This window comes from Amphiprion ocellaris, chromosome 9 (genome assembly GCF_022539595.1).
Source record: "Amphiprion ocellaris isolate individual 3 ecotype Okinawa chromosome 9, ASM2253959v1, whole genome shotgun sequence".
Classification (NCBI taxonomy): domain Eukaryota; kingdom Metazoa; phylum Chordata; class Actinopteri; family Pomacentridae; genus Amphiprion; species Amphiprion ocellaris.
Genome location: NC_072774.1, coordinates 26835987 through 26849040, shown reverse-complemented (window position 1 = coordinate 26849040; position 13054 = coordinate 26835987). Strand labels below are relative to the sequence as shown.

Genomic DNA, 13054 nt, shown 5'->3' with positions numbered 1-13054 from the left:
AAGTTCTTTTCTTTCAGTGCACCTTAATAGAAACTGAATGGTAATGTGATTTGGCTGGAGTTTAAATTGAGCCTATTTGTGGGTGTACACAAACAAAGCTGCACCTTTGCCCTAAATTTAATAAATGCTGTAATTCAAGGGATAGGAAGGTAAGCCAAATATGGGTGAAGAACAGTCTTAGCCTGTGGCTAAACTTTCAAAAATGACTTATCTTCAGTCAGCAGAGGTGTAAACAAAGCAAAATGTCCAGCACGGTTGGAACACAATTTGACACGAGCTAATAAAGCTGCCGTTTAAGCAGTTTCAGGGAGCTGCTGCTCTGAGGCAAATATTTTGATCAAAACTGGCAGAAACAGCAGCTGTGACTGTGGGGCAGCCAACACACTTTCTCACACAGCGACCAACAAATAGCAGGGATCTTTCTAGTTGAACAGGTAGAGCCGTGGCTCTTTGAGGGTGTGAGCTCAGATTGAAGTTGTCGGTGTGTTGCAGCTCTCAGATCATCTGTGCAGCACAAAACAACGCTGGTGTTTAGGATGCAGGTTTAGAATAATGTCTCCTGAGGTGCGTGGTCAGAAATTATTGATCAGCACTGTACCAACAACCCCACAAAACATTTAAAGGTCAGTCACAAGCCTTCACTGAAAAGGAAAAAAAAAAAAAAAAAACTTTACTCTTCAAATATATATTTATTTCCATAATCCTTCATACAAACATGTTTTTTGTTTCCAAAAAAATAAATTGCTGAAACAGGTGAATCAATAAAAGTGCAGTCATGGCTATGAATGGTGTCCAGAGTAGTCCAGAGAAGGTAAAGCTGTGTGATGATTGGATAGCAAGCAACGGAGGGGAAACCTTGTGGTTGAGACACAATAAGAAAAGCAAGTATCTGTCTCTTTCACTCTGTATTGGTCTCCAACACCTGAGTTATACAGGAGCAGGTACTTTCAGCACTCATCACATAGAAGTACAAGGAGAGGTTTATCTGCTCCTCTGTGCAAAGATTCACTGGATTAGAAAAATAATTATGGGCAATTAAATCCGGGATTCCACCTTAAATGATTGGATTTCAGCTGGATGCACATGTATCCATCATAACAAGTCATTTATTCTTGGGCTCAGAGGGTAAAATCTCATTTTCTTCTGAGGGAGGAGAATCTGCCACTGGTTTGTTTAATCTTCACTTGTTGTAAATTAAAGCATGGGCATTTTATCCTTGTGATCTTCTTGGCTAATGCACTTGAGAATGGAATAGGTGTTATTCCAGATGATATGGGGGTTTCCTCGCATTTGGAAGGAAGGAAATATTTAAGATGGATTTGAAACTCTTTTTTTGCAAGTTAACAGAAGCTGTTAACCGGCTGACTGGATGCAGAAACGCTCCTCAGCAGCACTCAGGCTCAGCGAAGCACAGATTCTCATCAGATGACCACAGCATCCTTTATCAATTGACAAAATGCTCCTCTTTGATTTCGTGTGTCGCGTTCAAGTGGTTGGCCAGCTCTTGCATCACAGCATCTTTGCCAATTTGATCGTTCCTCCTCTTTTCCATGATCACGTCCTCCAGGCTCTGGAACTCCAGGACGTGACTCTTCTTTTCTGAAAAGAGGAGTTTTAACCTGTACGGCTGCTTCCCGATCCTTATCTCCCCTCCGATTTTGAATTCCCGTTTGCCAAAGCGGCACCAGGCGGCAAAACACTCCGAGTTCCTCCAGTACAGCTCTCTGTCTCTGGAGCCGACGTGGTCCAGGGCGTTGCGCACGATCACCTCCGGCGGGAGCGCACGGTACCGGTAGAGGCCGTTCACTATCCTGCCCTTCTTGCCCTGACTCACGTCGGTGAGAAAGTTGTTCTTGATCTCGGCTCGGTGCAGATGAACCACCTGGAAGTCCCCCACGTAAACAGCCCAGTGTGGATACTGTCCCGTGGCCACGAACTCCAGCAGGTCTCCGGGTCTGCACTTGTTCAGGAGACTTTCCGGTGAGTGCGTCGCGGCTCCGGTGCTCCTCTCGTGGACGCACTCCTCTCGGTAGTAGATGGCGCACTCCAGCTCGTCCTGCGGGTCGAAGGGCTTCTCCTCATGGCTCACTGCGCGGCTGTCCGATGAAAAGTGATCCAAATTGTCGTCCTGGTCGTCGTCGTCGTCGTTGGAGAAAATATAAGAGACACCAATCCGCGGTCCGTCGTCGTCCGGGTCGAACCCATTTGGGTCCGACGTTGGCACCTCTGCGTAATTCAAATGCGTTAGTTTCTCCACCTGGTTCCCCATAAAGGTGGAGGGCGGATGGAGGCGGGATTAGGCTGAACGCAGAAACAGGATCCACCTGTTCTTGATGCTCCACTTGAACCGGTGAAAGACTGACGGAGGCGCAGCGCTGAGCGGCGTCTTAACTAAATCCAAAGCGGTGAAGACTCTCTCCAGTAATCCATGTCCAGCTGTTGGTTCTCCAGACGGACCCACCTGTTCAGACCTACACGGAGATAAACAAGACGTCGACTTCAGGGCTGAATTCAGATGACATTCCAGGCCTATTTGCAAGTCAAAGTGTTCGCTCAGTTCACATTCCCAACAGGTGTGACCTGACTCACCTGTTGGTTCACAGCTTCCACGAAACTCACCAACACAACTGCGGATATTTCTACTTTTTACACCAGCTCAGTGCTGCTGATCGCCTCCACTGCTGCTGCCATGTCCGCGTTTCTCAGCTGTTCTCTAGAATTACTCATTTCTCTCAGGTCAGTCTCAGTGAACTCAGCAGACACTCACCTGCGGTTCAGCAACAGTCTGCAGCTTTCTCACGGTCTCCTGCTGTCACATCGATAAAATAAACCGGATTTCGGTGTGTGCTGGCTGCCGCTGCGCTTCCTGCGAGGAGGATGTTGCTCTGTGTGCTTTGCTCTGCTGTTTAGTCTGTCTGTAGTATGAAGCTCAGGGTTTGTTGCAGCGAAACTCGCCCAGGATCCGGAGACTGCTGGGAGGTGTTGTCACTTAAAGCGACAGTAGCGCCTTTCCTCATTTACATATTGAGGCTTTTGTCAGGTTAAAGTAAGTTGAGGAAAAAGTGGACTGATTGGAAATGTTGCCAGATAGATCGATATGCTGTTATTTTGATAATGAAAAACATAAACTGGTACTAAACTCACTTCTCAGTGTAGCACAGGGGCGGAGCTAAGAGGTGGCACAGGGGGGCCACAGCAAGCAAATGGAAAGTGTCAACAGGATCCATCATTTCTGCTCTTCTCATTCTTTATCTATGGCTGTGTTCCAGTATTCATACTATATTATCATATAGTTTGCCAAAAAAGATCTAGTATGTCACAATATACAGTAGGTGAAATGCACAATGCACAAAACTACCCAGATGTCCAACTACATCCCATCTGATCTTGCAGTTAGGAAGTCAGAGTGATTTTCTGGCCATTTTGACCCACAATCCTCTGCACAGTTGAGTCACATACAGTATCTAATGGTGTCAAAAGTCAAAGTTAAAGGTGCATTATTATGATGACATAGCATGTCCCAGCTGTATGCATATTGCACAAAAAATAGGGCTGGGACTTTAACGTGTTAATTATGATTAATTAATTACAGAAAAATATTACACGTTTAAAAAATAGCGCATTTAATCACACCTTTCTCAGTTCCCTAATTTCTAGCACAATGGTAACACTGATGCACAATTCAGCCCAGTAGGTGGCGGTAAAGAACCTAAAGTCTGTTTGCTAGTCATGATAAAGAGGGAATCAGCAAAGAAACGTCGGACCAACATGGTGGCTCAATCACAAACTTTCTTTTATTACAAAAACTTTTAGCAGGAAGTGTTTCTGAAAGCATTTGGGGCAAGAAATAAACTGCTAAATCTGTCCTCGTTTCAGTTCAATGACTGCTAGTTTAGGCATTTAATTAAAGTTTCACAATATATTGGACGTCTACTCCCCGCACCGCATTTGCGTACATGAAAGTACTTTTTGCAAATGAGCTCCAGAGCAATAGACCAAACGTTAACTACAACAGTCCTGGTACTGGCAACCAATGTAACCATCCCATAATAGATCACTTGACATTGAAAGTGCTTGAGTTTACAAAAAGTGTTAAAATGTTGCATATAATCGCTATAATTGCTCTTTAAGTTTGCAGTAATCTGAGACAGATGAAAAATGCAGATAGATATAAATAAAACAAACATTATTGCTGTTTAATTTCACATATATCTCTATTCATCGATTCAGTTGTCAACCAAAATTTATTTGAATTGAAAAACTTATTATTGTTGAACTGAAGCAATTGAAATGCAAATCTACAAATCAGATGAAAAATACTGCATCATTAAGTTTAGAATTTGATCATGAGATTTACAATGCAACAAAACAAACAAACATGTATTCTACTCAGTATACCTGTCAGTTATGAAATATTTCATTATACCTGTGCTCAGAAATGTGTGTAGAAATCAGCTTTAAAAGAGAAATCTCAATGACAACTTACATTGTTGTATGCACATTGTTGTTTGTGCCCAGAACAATTTAAGGAATTTATTATGCAACAGTAAGAATAGGTTTATACAGACCTAAATGTAGTTTTAATCATTCTGTCAAACAGAAACTACATGACTAAAGGTGGCTTATATACGAAATAAAATGTACTGCAAACTGAGGACATACCTTTTCATTTTATTGTAAAAAAAATAAAATCCAAATAAACTTCACACAATCAAATCTAAACAGGTTTTTACAGAATTCTATGTTTTTTATGTGTTTATCCGAAGAGAAAAATACCAACTTTGCTCTGGATTTTGACATCTGGCCTCCTAATCTGTTGAGCTATAGATATACACATCAGTGAGGCCAGATTGGATATCAAAACTGAGATGCGCTTAACTGAAATGAATCTTCCAAGAGTCACTGCAGGAATCTACTGCGCTGGTAGATTTACAGTACAGAGATGCTGGAACATTTCAGGTCTGACAGTGCTTCTTCTAAAGTTCAGGTATCACTTGAAGTCTCCAACAACTCTGCGATAAAAGGATTGTTTTATTCACTTCAGAGAGGGAGAGGTCATGTGGGCAACCTGTGAGAATATAGTTTCCTTGACAACTCGGTGTGTCAACAGCAGAAGAAGTTGGCTACTTTTTACATGTCAAACTGTTTAGACTTAAGTGCAAAAAACAGTGGAAGGAAAGCATGACACCGGGATCAAACTAGAATTTTGAAGTGCCAGTCTCAGCTGAGCCCTGCTGTTCATCTCTTTCTCCACCCAGCTCTGGCACTGCCAAGAAGTGAGAATACTTCCAAAGGAAAAATCCTCCTTGGACAAGCCAGATATCCAGGCTTATAGTGTCTCAGGCAGCCATTACACCTACTTCTTGCAGCTTTGAAGAGATGAATGTGAATTCCAGATCAAACGTAACCAGAAGTAAGCAAACATCTATGAGGAATTGATTGTTTTTCCTTCTTTCGCAGCACTGTGTGTCCATGCAATATTGTGATTGAATTCCCAAGGATATTTACAGCTCCGCATCCCTGCAAAGAAACAGCTTAATGGCTCTTCCTGTGATCTGGTGAACGCAACGCTGAGGCGTGTTTGTGTGCGCACTTTCCACAAATTGAACTGTTGTTGGGAAATTACCTGTGACTTAACATGTTGTGCTGTAAACTCGATTAGACTGAGAGAGCCGCGGTTCAGAATGAAGCAGAGTGGAGGAATGAATGAGCCAACACCAGCGAGAGCATTTGTTGCCAGTTAATATCTTCTTTGGCAAAGTGCTCTTTGTGCTGCGTGACGCACTCATTGTAGGGAAAGAGCAATTAGAGATTTTGAAAAATGCCTGATGCAAGGTTATTAAAAGATTAGCTTCACCTAGTTTCATCTCAACGCAGCCTTTGTTTGTTTCTCTTTGGAACAAAGACCCTTCACAAGGGGTGAGAGCAGGCAGGGAGAGATTTAATCACATAAGTGCATTCCCGCAGATGTTAAAGAACAGTTTGTTTATGGCTTGTTCATGTAACTGTGTTTTCAGGATTTTTTTTTTTTTTTTTTTTTTTTTACATCTCCAGTATTGTTCTTGCAAACAGGAGAGACAGAGGACCACATGTGACCATAAAGATTTCAACAATGCCCGTATTCATTATCAGCGTTTCTACACTCGAGTAGAAAGTAGTGACTCAGCAATCTGAAGAGGAGCTAAAATTAGCACTTCAAGGATCTTTGTGGTGGTCACTACTCCACCAATATTCCACCTGAAACAGAGGAATAAGAATCCATCATTGTTAAGATTCATTTATTTAGGCACTGACTTTGAACAAACGCTGCTCTCTTGTGGTTCTGTCAAATTACTGCATCAGGAAGACAAGTGGAATTATTTCATACAAATATCTGAAGCCTTTATTTTCATTTAACAAAACTGGAACACACAGAAACGCTCCAGATGAAATAGAAAAACAGTTCAAACCTCCAAACTCAAATCCAGCTGAGCAGCAGATATTTTCTAAAGTCCAAAGCACAAAGAGAATTAAAAAAAAAAAAAAAAAAAGTTATTTACAAATACCTGCAAATGTAATGTAGCAACATGTGCTCATTACAGATGAAAACAGCTTCACAACCAACAACATATTATTTCTCAGTGTGCCAGTCATCTCCAAGGCATGGGCTTAATGAATAACTGTAATGAACGATTCAGAAAAATGTACTGTACTAAGTGCGGCTGTTCTGCCTCTTCTGGCTCTGGATCTTCCTCCTCAGCATCTGGTCTGGAATGAGGTCTGACTCTTTGACATTTGCGTTCCCACAGCCGACCACCGGACAGCTAGAGGCAGAGAAAGAGACAGAAACTTAGACACAGTGCATAGTTTCTGCTGCTCAAGGTCTCTCAATCAAAACAATGACAAAATATGGAGTGTGAATGACATCCTGAAATAGCAAGGGATCATGGGAGTTCTTGTCTTCATCACCATTGCTGAAGAAAATTTGCAGTATTTGACTTTCTGGTATTCATGTATATTCACTTTGTGCAATTTCATTCTAATAGCTACAAATAATGCTAGCTAAAGTGATGTTCACTGCTAATTTAACATTAGATGAGCTGACTGTAGTCAAGGTTATATGACAAATGTAGCTGTGGGGGTTCCACTGCTGTTATAGTGGTGAAAACAAGAAAAGCACTCAGAGATTGCAGTACTCCGCCAAGACTGCTTGGTCGTCGTATCATTTCCTACAGCTGAAATCTTGAAAAAGTCGTGGCAGAAATCCCGGCACCATAGAATGTGGCCATTTAATATAGGTGCACCCACAAACAAAATGAACTTGTGCTGAGCACAGGTGTGTGTTATGCATGTGTATGTTATGTACAGATACTGAATCGCGTGACCCAAATATGTAGCAGACGGCGGGAATTGATGGGAATCAGAAACACCCCCACAATTTAATCAATTGTTCCTTGTGTCATTTCTGACAGATAAATCCCGATAAGTCCACAGTAGTTGATTTGTAGTAGGATCACAATCATGTGATCATCAGCAGGCAGCTGCCGTAACATTCACTTGTTGTCATAGTTACAGTGATGCCGTGCCGCTATCTAACAACGATACAGAAATCTTTAACAAATCCATGGATCCAGACTATAAGCCGCATCACTGCCAAAATCTAATGAGGTGGTCCTTGTGTCATTTCTGGCCTTCCCTGAAAAGTTCATTCAAATGCGTTAGTCGGTTTTTGAGTAATGTTGCTAGCAGACAAAAAGACGAACAAACGTATGCTGAAATACAAACAATCAAATGAAACAAAGCATCGACAAACTAGCTAGTCCTCCTACTTTTAATTCCTCTTTCTTCTGCACTCTCATCCAGTGTTTTGTGATTTTCCAGCAGTTAAGAAGTTATCATGCCACTGACAGGCACCCAAAATGCAGTGTTGCAATAAACAAAAATGGAGTTCCCTGCCTGAGAAGATGAGTTGTGTCAACATAATATGTTTTTCTGAATTCTGAAGTATTGGAAAAAAGTAACAAAACATTGTCCTCAAACATGGCCAATACCAGCTGACATGAAAGAAAAATGTCCTGACTGAAAACAATTCCTGAAGATTGCTCTCTATTCTCCATAGAGGTGTTATAGCAGTTGGCAAATTACTGCTCTGAAGCTGTTATGGAAACAACACTATTCTTTAAAATCTAATGTCTTCTTTTTTCTTAAACATTTTTTGCAACAATTCAAAGTTTATGGTCACAAAACTTTAGAGTTGTGTCATTGAGATCTAAATCAACACCAACGTATTTTAGAGGTACAGGTTTCTTGGCCGTCGGCACACAACTGTTTTGCTTCCAGCTTCCTGTACTCTGTTAATTACAGCCTGAAGAAACTGTGCAGCCTCTGTTAGTTGCTCCAAAGCATCATAATTTGTATTTTTGTGAAATTTCAAAATTTCACATCAAATTAGCTTGACAGTTAATGGAAGCATAGCGATTGTTGGAAAAATTTGGGATTATGTAAGTACACAAGTCAGCAATTTTTAATGTAGGATGGCTACATAATATACCTTAAGTATATATGAGCATGTCTGATCAAATAAAGCTTCCTTCATATTAGCTTTGCCTAATTTATTGTTGTGTAATTTTTGTGCAACACATTGTTAAACCCCTACGTAACTTAGCTTTATTGTTTTCTAAGCCAGCTCTATACCAGGAAGTTTTTTCACGCTAATTGGGGATTAGATTTCCTTCTTTTCTGTATTCTTACATAGGAATTATACATTATTGAAACCCTACATATGCTTTACTGGCTGTTACATAAAAGCTCTGATACCCTGGGAGACTTAAATGATGGCCACTTCAGGGTTGCTGATGAAATGCTGTTCACTACCAGTACAACGGTGTTTCATCAGTCACACACCTAATCACAATAAGTAAAGGACATTGCTGCTAAAGTTGCACACATTGACAATAGGAAAGCTTATTTGACGACAACATAAACAGGCACTGGGATTTCATCAGCGTTCCTCCAGGACCAGCCACATTTAATTTGATTCCAACATCAAAGCAATATAATAAAGAAAATGTGAATTAACTCAGCCTGCTGGTCCCATGCCAGCCTGCAGAGTTGTTTACTGCTGCAAAACCTGACTCAACTTTCTACCGGTCCTCCAAGGGAGAGCGTCTTACCGGCATTTCTTTTTCTGGCCGTGCCTTGTTTTGATCAGGTTCAGTATGGCTCCTTCATCATAATGGTGGTTACACTTCTTGTTCTTCACTGGGTTCACCATTTCCACCTTGAATACAGATGCAGAGAGGAGCGTTGCACATTGAAGCGCAGAAAGAACATCTAATTTAGCTGCTTAAACCACAAGGTGTTTCTCTGTGTGTTTCTAAAACTGAAACCAATTTGTTGTTGTGGTCAGAAGCTATCTGAGCAAAAAAGAAGATGGAAGTGTTCCGACATAAAACAGGAATGATGAATAATCGATGGAAAGTTGAAAATAAATAAATAAAACAGCATCGTGGACTAAATTACCTGTGTGAGTGGGCAGGTGAAGTTGACTTGGGTCTGTGTAACAGCGACGTCCTCATCGAGCTCTTCCATGCTCGCCGCTGACTCCTGGTTGGCTAAAAACACAGCATAAGTGCAGTTTGTTTCCAAATGTCCAATCACAGTAATAAATAATGAACTGGATCACTTACAAGACGGCAGGAAAATATCCAGCAGGCAAGGACGCGGGCTTGGATGAAATTATATCTACCGAATATGGCAACATGTGCCACTTATGTACTAATGGATTCAGAGCTAAACCTGCATATGGTAATAAATCCTCAGAAACAGGACACGGTCCACGTGGTCACGTGTTTACCACCATTCACAAACCCTTACTTTGGCATGAGATGCATAGATTTATAGTCGCACACAAAGCCGTAAGACATTACACCAACAGATGCATGGCTGCCTACGTGTGCACACAAAAGTTTCATCCACTCACCCTGGTACACAGACATCTAACACATCCACCCACGCACAAAACAATCTCCCCTTTCACAGCCCGCATATAAATTTCACAATATCTATTGTTGTCCCGGAACAGATACAACTATTGAATAACTCAAAGGTCATCCTGAGCCCAAGGTAGCAAAAGTGCTTTTCAACTCTTCCCGACTATTATGCAACACAACACACTTTAATTTCAGCCTTTAAGAGTGCAACAATGAATCTGCCAAAAGTATCCCTGAAGAGTAACATGCATTTTTAGTTTTGCGGCTTATTCAGTGAACAATAATGACATTTGATCGCCTAAGCCTTCAAAGAATACAAAAGAATACAGTGACAGAATATGAAATAGGCTCATGAAATCACCCCAGTTTATAAAGTCCATACATCAAAATAAGTGTTCTCTCTTAATGCAACTTTTGGGACTGAGTCCGCCTGGTAAAACAGCATCATGCAGACTACATTTCAGCTTATAATATCTACAGAGGACCTCAAAGTATCAGCGATATCATGAGGATGACAACTAAAAGCAAGTGACAGGCAAATATAACTACCGAACAGTAAATAAAGGACCCTGATGTTTAGAATTAAGCTGAAAAAAAGGACACATTCCAGGGCTCCAGACTGCGACCAAAATGGGTGCATTTGTGACCTTTTTTAAAGAGTGTGCCAGTTCAAATTTCAAGTGGTTGCATTGTGCGAGTGCATGACGATGATTAAGCTCTATTAGTGTCGCTCTAACTAGGACAGGCAGCTACTGCATTAATCACAGTGGTGGAAAATAGTACTTTTATAATTTTGGTGTACTGTGGTATTTACATTTAAAAATGTTATCTTCTCATGGAATGTGGAGCACACCTACATGCACTGTTTTTTCCATTCATGGAGAAGGCCGCATGTAGAAAAAAATCACTCGGTTATATACTGGACATATATGATGTTAGAACACCCTAGTTTAACTCTTTTTAAGGTCACTTTTGGTCATGCACCTGTCTAAGCACACCAAGCAGCTTCTACCACAGCCTGCAATGTGGGGCATTTAGGGAACATTGGTTAATTGTGTCCATCGATAAGAAAATGTTCAGCAAGTGATGTGCTTTTCCTGTGACAAGGTGGGAGGTGCTACCAGTGAAAAAGTTAGTCTGGAGCCCTGCATTGCAAGATTTTCCTCTCTCCTCAGCTATGAAGTTCTGCTGCAAGCTTGTATCAGTCTATTATGAGCCCTGAATTCATTGCATTGAGTCTAGCAGTCTATTGATTCAGATTATGTTTCCCTCTCTAGTCTCTCCTCAGGCTTCACCTTGTTTGAAAGAGTTCTTGATGCTGTCCTTGAAGGCCACTACTTTCTGGTGATTGTGTAGATCAGCATCAGAGAGTCTGGCGATTCTCTCCGTGTACTGTTCTTTCACTTTGTCGGACAGGCTGAACATGGCCTCCGGCTGCTGTGTTATAACCTGCGGAAATTTAAGTATGTAAGACCAGTTTTTTGACCTTTACAATGAATCAAGTCCAGCGTTCTCTGCAGCATTTAAAAGTGACACTTTAGCATTAAGTACCGCCATTACAGGAGGCGTGGTGAGCACTCAACGACCTGTCAGGCAATCAAACATGTTTATGTTCACTTCACTAATTAAAGTCCTTCTTCCAACAGTACATCTTAAGCTTGATTCTTTGATTTAAGCATGTTTTCCACTTCTAGTGATTAGATGCCAGTTGCTCTCACCTCAGCCGTGACTTGTTGCACCACATCAACAAAGTAGTTAATCTCTCTGTCCAGTTTGGCACATTCCAGGATCATATCCTCCATCGCTTTGATGCCAGGATTCACTGCATCATCTGTAACATAAGATCAGGCACAGTGGTTTGTATGCTGTAAAAATATTCTGATACATATTTTAAAAAGATGCATCTACAATTTACATTGTACAAGTAGGGTGGCCACTAATGATTATTTTCGTTGTTGATTTTAGTTATTTCTTTTGATATGATCTTTTAATCCATTAGTCGATTGGTCTATAAAATGTCAGAAAATGGTAAAAAATTTAAAAAAAAAAAAAAATGTTGCTCAGTGTATATCAAAGTCTAAGATGACTTCCTCAAATGTCCTATTTTGTCCACAATGTAAAGACATTTAGTTTACAGTCATAAGGTGTGGGGGAAAAAAACTGAAAATATTCAAGCTTAAGAAGCTGGAATAAGAGCTTGGACTCAAAGTGATTAATCAATGATCAAAATAACTGGTGATTACTTGAAAAGTTGGCTGCTAATTGCACAAGTTTTCATTATATTATTAGAGCTTTATTAATGCTTAGACCTAAAGTTGTAGCTGATCATGATGCAAGATTTCAGATCTCTTGGGTAATTTAATGTATAGGTTGTAATGCATCATCTTATACAAAAATAAATCCTATTCAGCATTTGTAAGTACAGGCTACATTTTAGCAGTAACAGTACCTATGGCTACTTGACAAATGGAGTCAATAATTTTACTCTGAAATGTAGCAGAATAGTAGAATAAAGAGGGAAAAAACATTCAAGTAACCTACAAATACTTTAAAATTGTAACTGAAAGACAATAAATCTGAAAATATTCCTAGTAGGTGAGTTTTGCAGATACACACACAGCCAGTGAGGATGACATTAGTGATATTCAGTGATATTTACCCTGAGCTTCAGCCAGGTCCATGGCTACGTCTGTCACTATGTCCATCCCTGTCCCGATGTCTGTCTGACATGATTTCAGACTCGACAGTGTTCCGTGAACGGCGCTCAGAGACATGATAAGATGTAAATTTAATCCTCAATCACTGCAGACACCAAGAACAAAACCTAACGCTAGCTAGCTTAGCTTAGCCTCACTTGCTAACGTTAACTGCAACTTCCGGTTAGCCGAGCAAACTAACGACCTACTGCGGGAATGTAAAGTAGCAGCGGAATCTACATCAACGTATTTCAGCAATTCGGTTAATAATAATATAAGAGGTAAAATGTATACTAAAAATCACCTGCGTGAAAAACTAAATATAAGAGCCGTTGAAGTTCTAACTTCCGGTTTTGTTTTCCAAAATAAGAGCCTTAATCAGCAACT

At 40.6% G+C, this 13054-nt stretch overlaps 2 protein-coding genes across 3 annotated transcripts; both read right to left on the bottom strand.

Moving 5' to 3' along the window:
• Positions 1-669: 669 nt before the first annotated feature.
• lratd2b (LRAT domain containing 2b) lies at positions 670-2953 on the bottom strand. 2 transcript variants are annotated; one of them, XM_023299951.3, is made up of 2 exons: positions 2590-2953; positions 670-2471 (listed from the first exon to the last, which is right to left on the bottom strand). In XM_023299951.3, the coding sequence occupies exon 2, from the start codon at positions 2267-2269 to the stop codon at positions 1445-1447; it is 825 nt and encodes a 274-aa protein (XP_023155719.1). In that variant the 5' UTR covers positions 2270-2471; positions 2590-2953; the 3' UTR covers positions 670-1444. The 2 variants fall into 2 exon arrangements, with proteins under 2 accessions (XP_023155719.1, XP_023155711.1); XM_023299943.3 differs by having other exon boundaries at positions 2768-2953.
• Positions 2954-6261: 3308 nt separating this feature from the next.
• nsmce2 (NSE2 (MMS21) homolog, SMC5-SMC6 complex SUMO ligase) lies at positions 6262-12990 on the bottom strand. The gene is made up of 6 exons (XM_023260952.3): positions 12631-12990; positions 11690-11802; positions 11267-11420; positions 9502-9593; positions 9153-9259; positions 6262-6803 (listed from the first exon to the last, which is right to left on the bottom strand). The coding sequence occupies exons 1-6, from the start codon at positions 12743-12745 to the stop codon at positions 6692-6694; spliced, it is 693 nt and encodes a 230-aa protein (XP_023116720.2). The 5' UTR covers positions 12746-12990; the 3' UTR covers positions 6262-6691.
• Between the last annotated feature and the right edge of the window lie 64 nt (positions 12991-13054).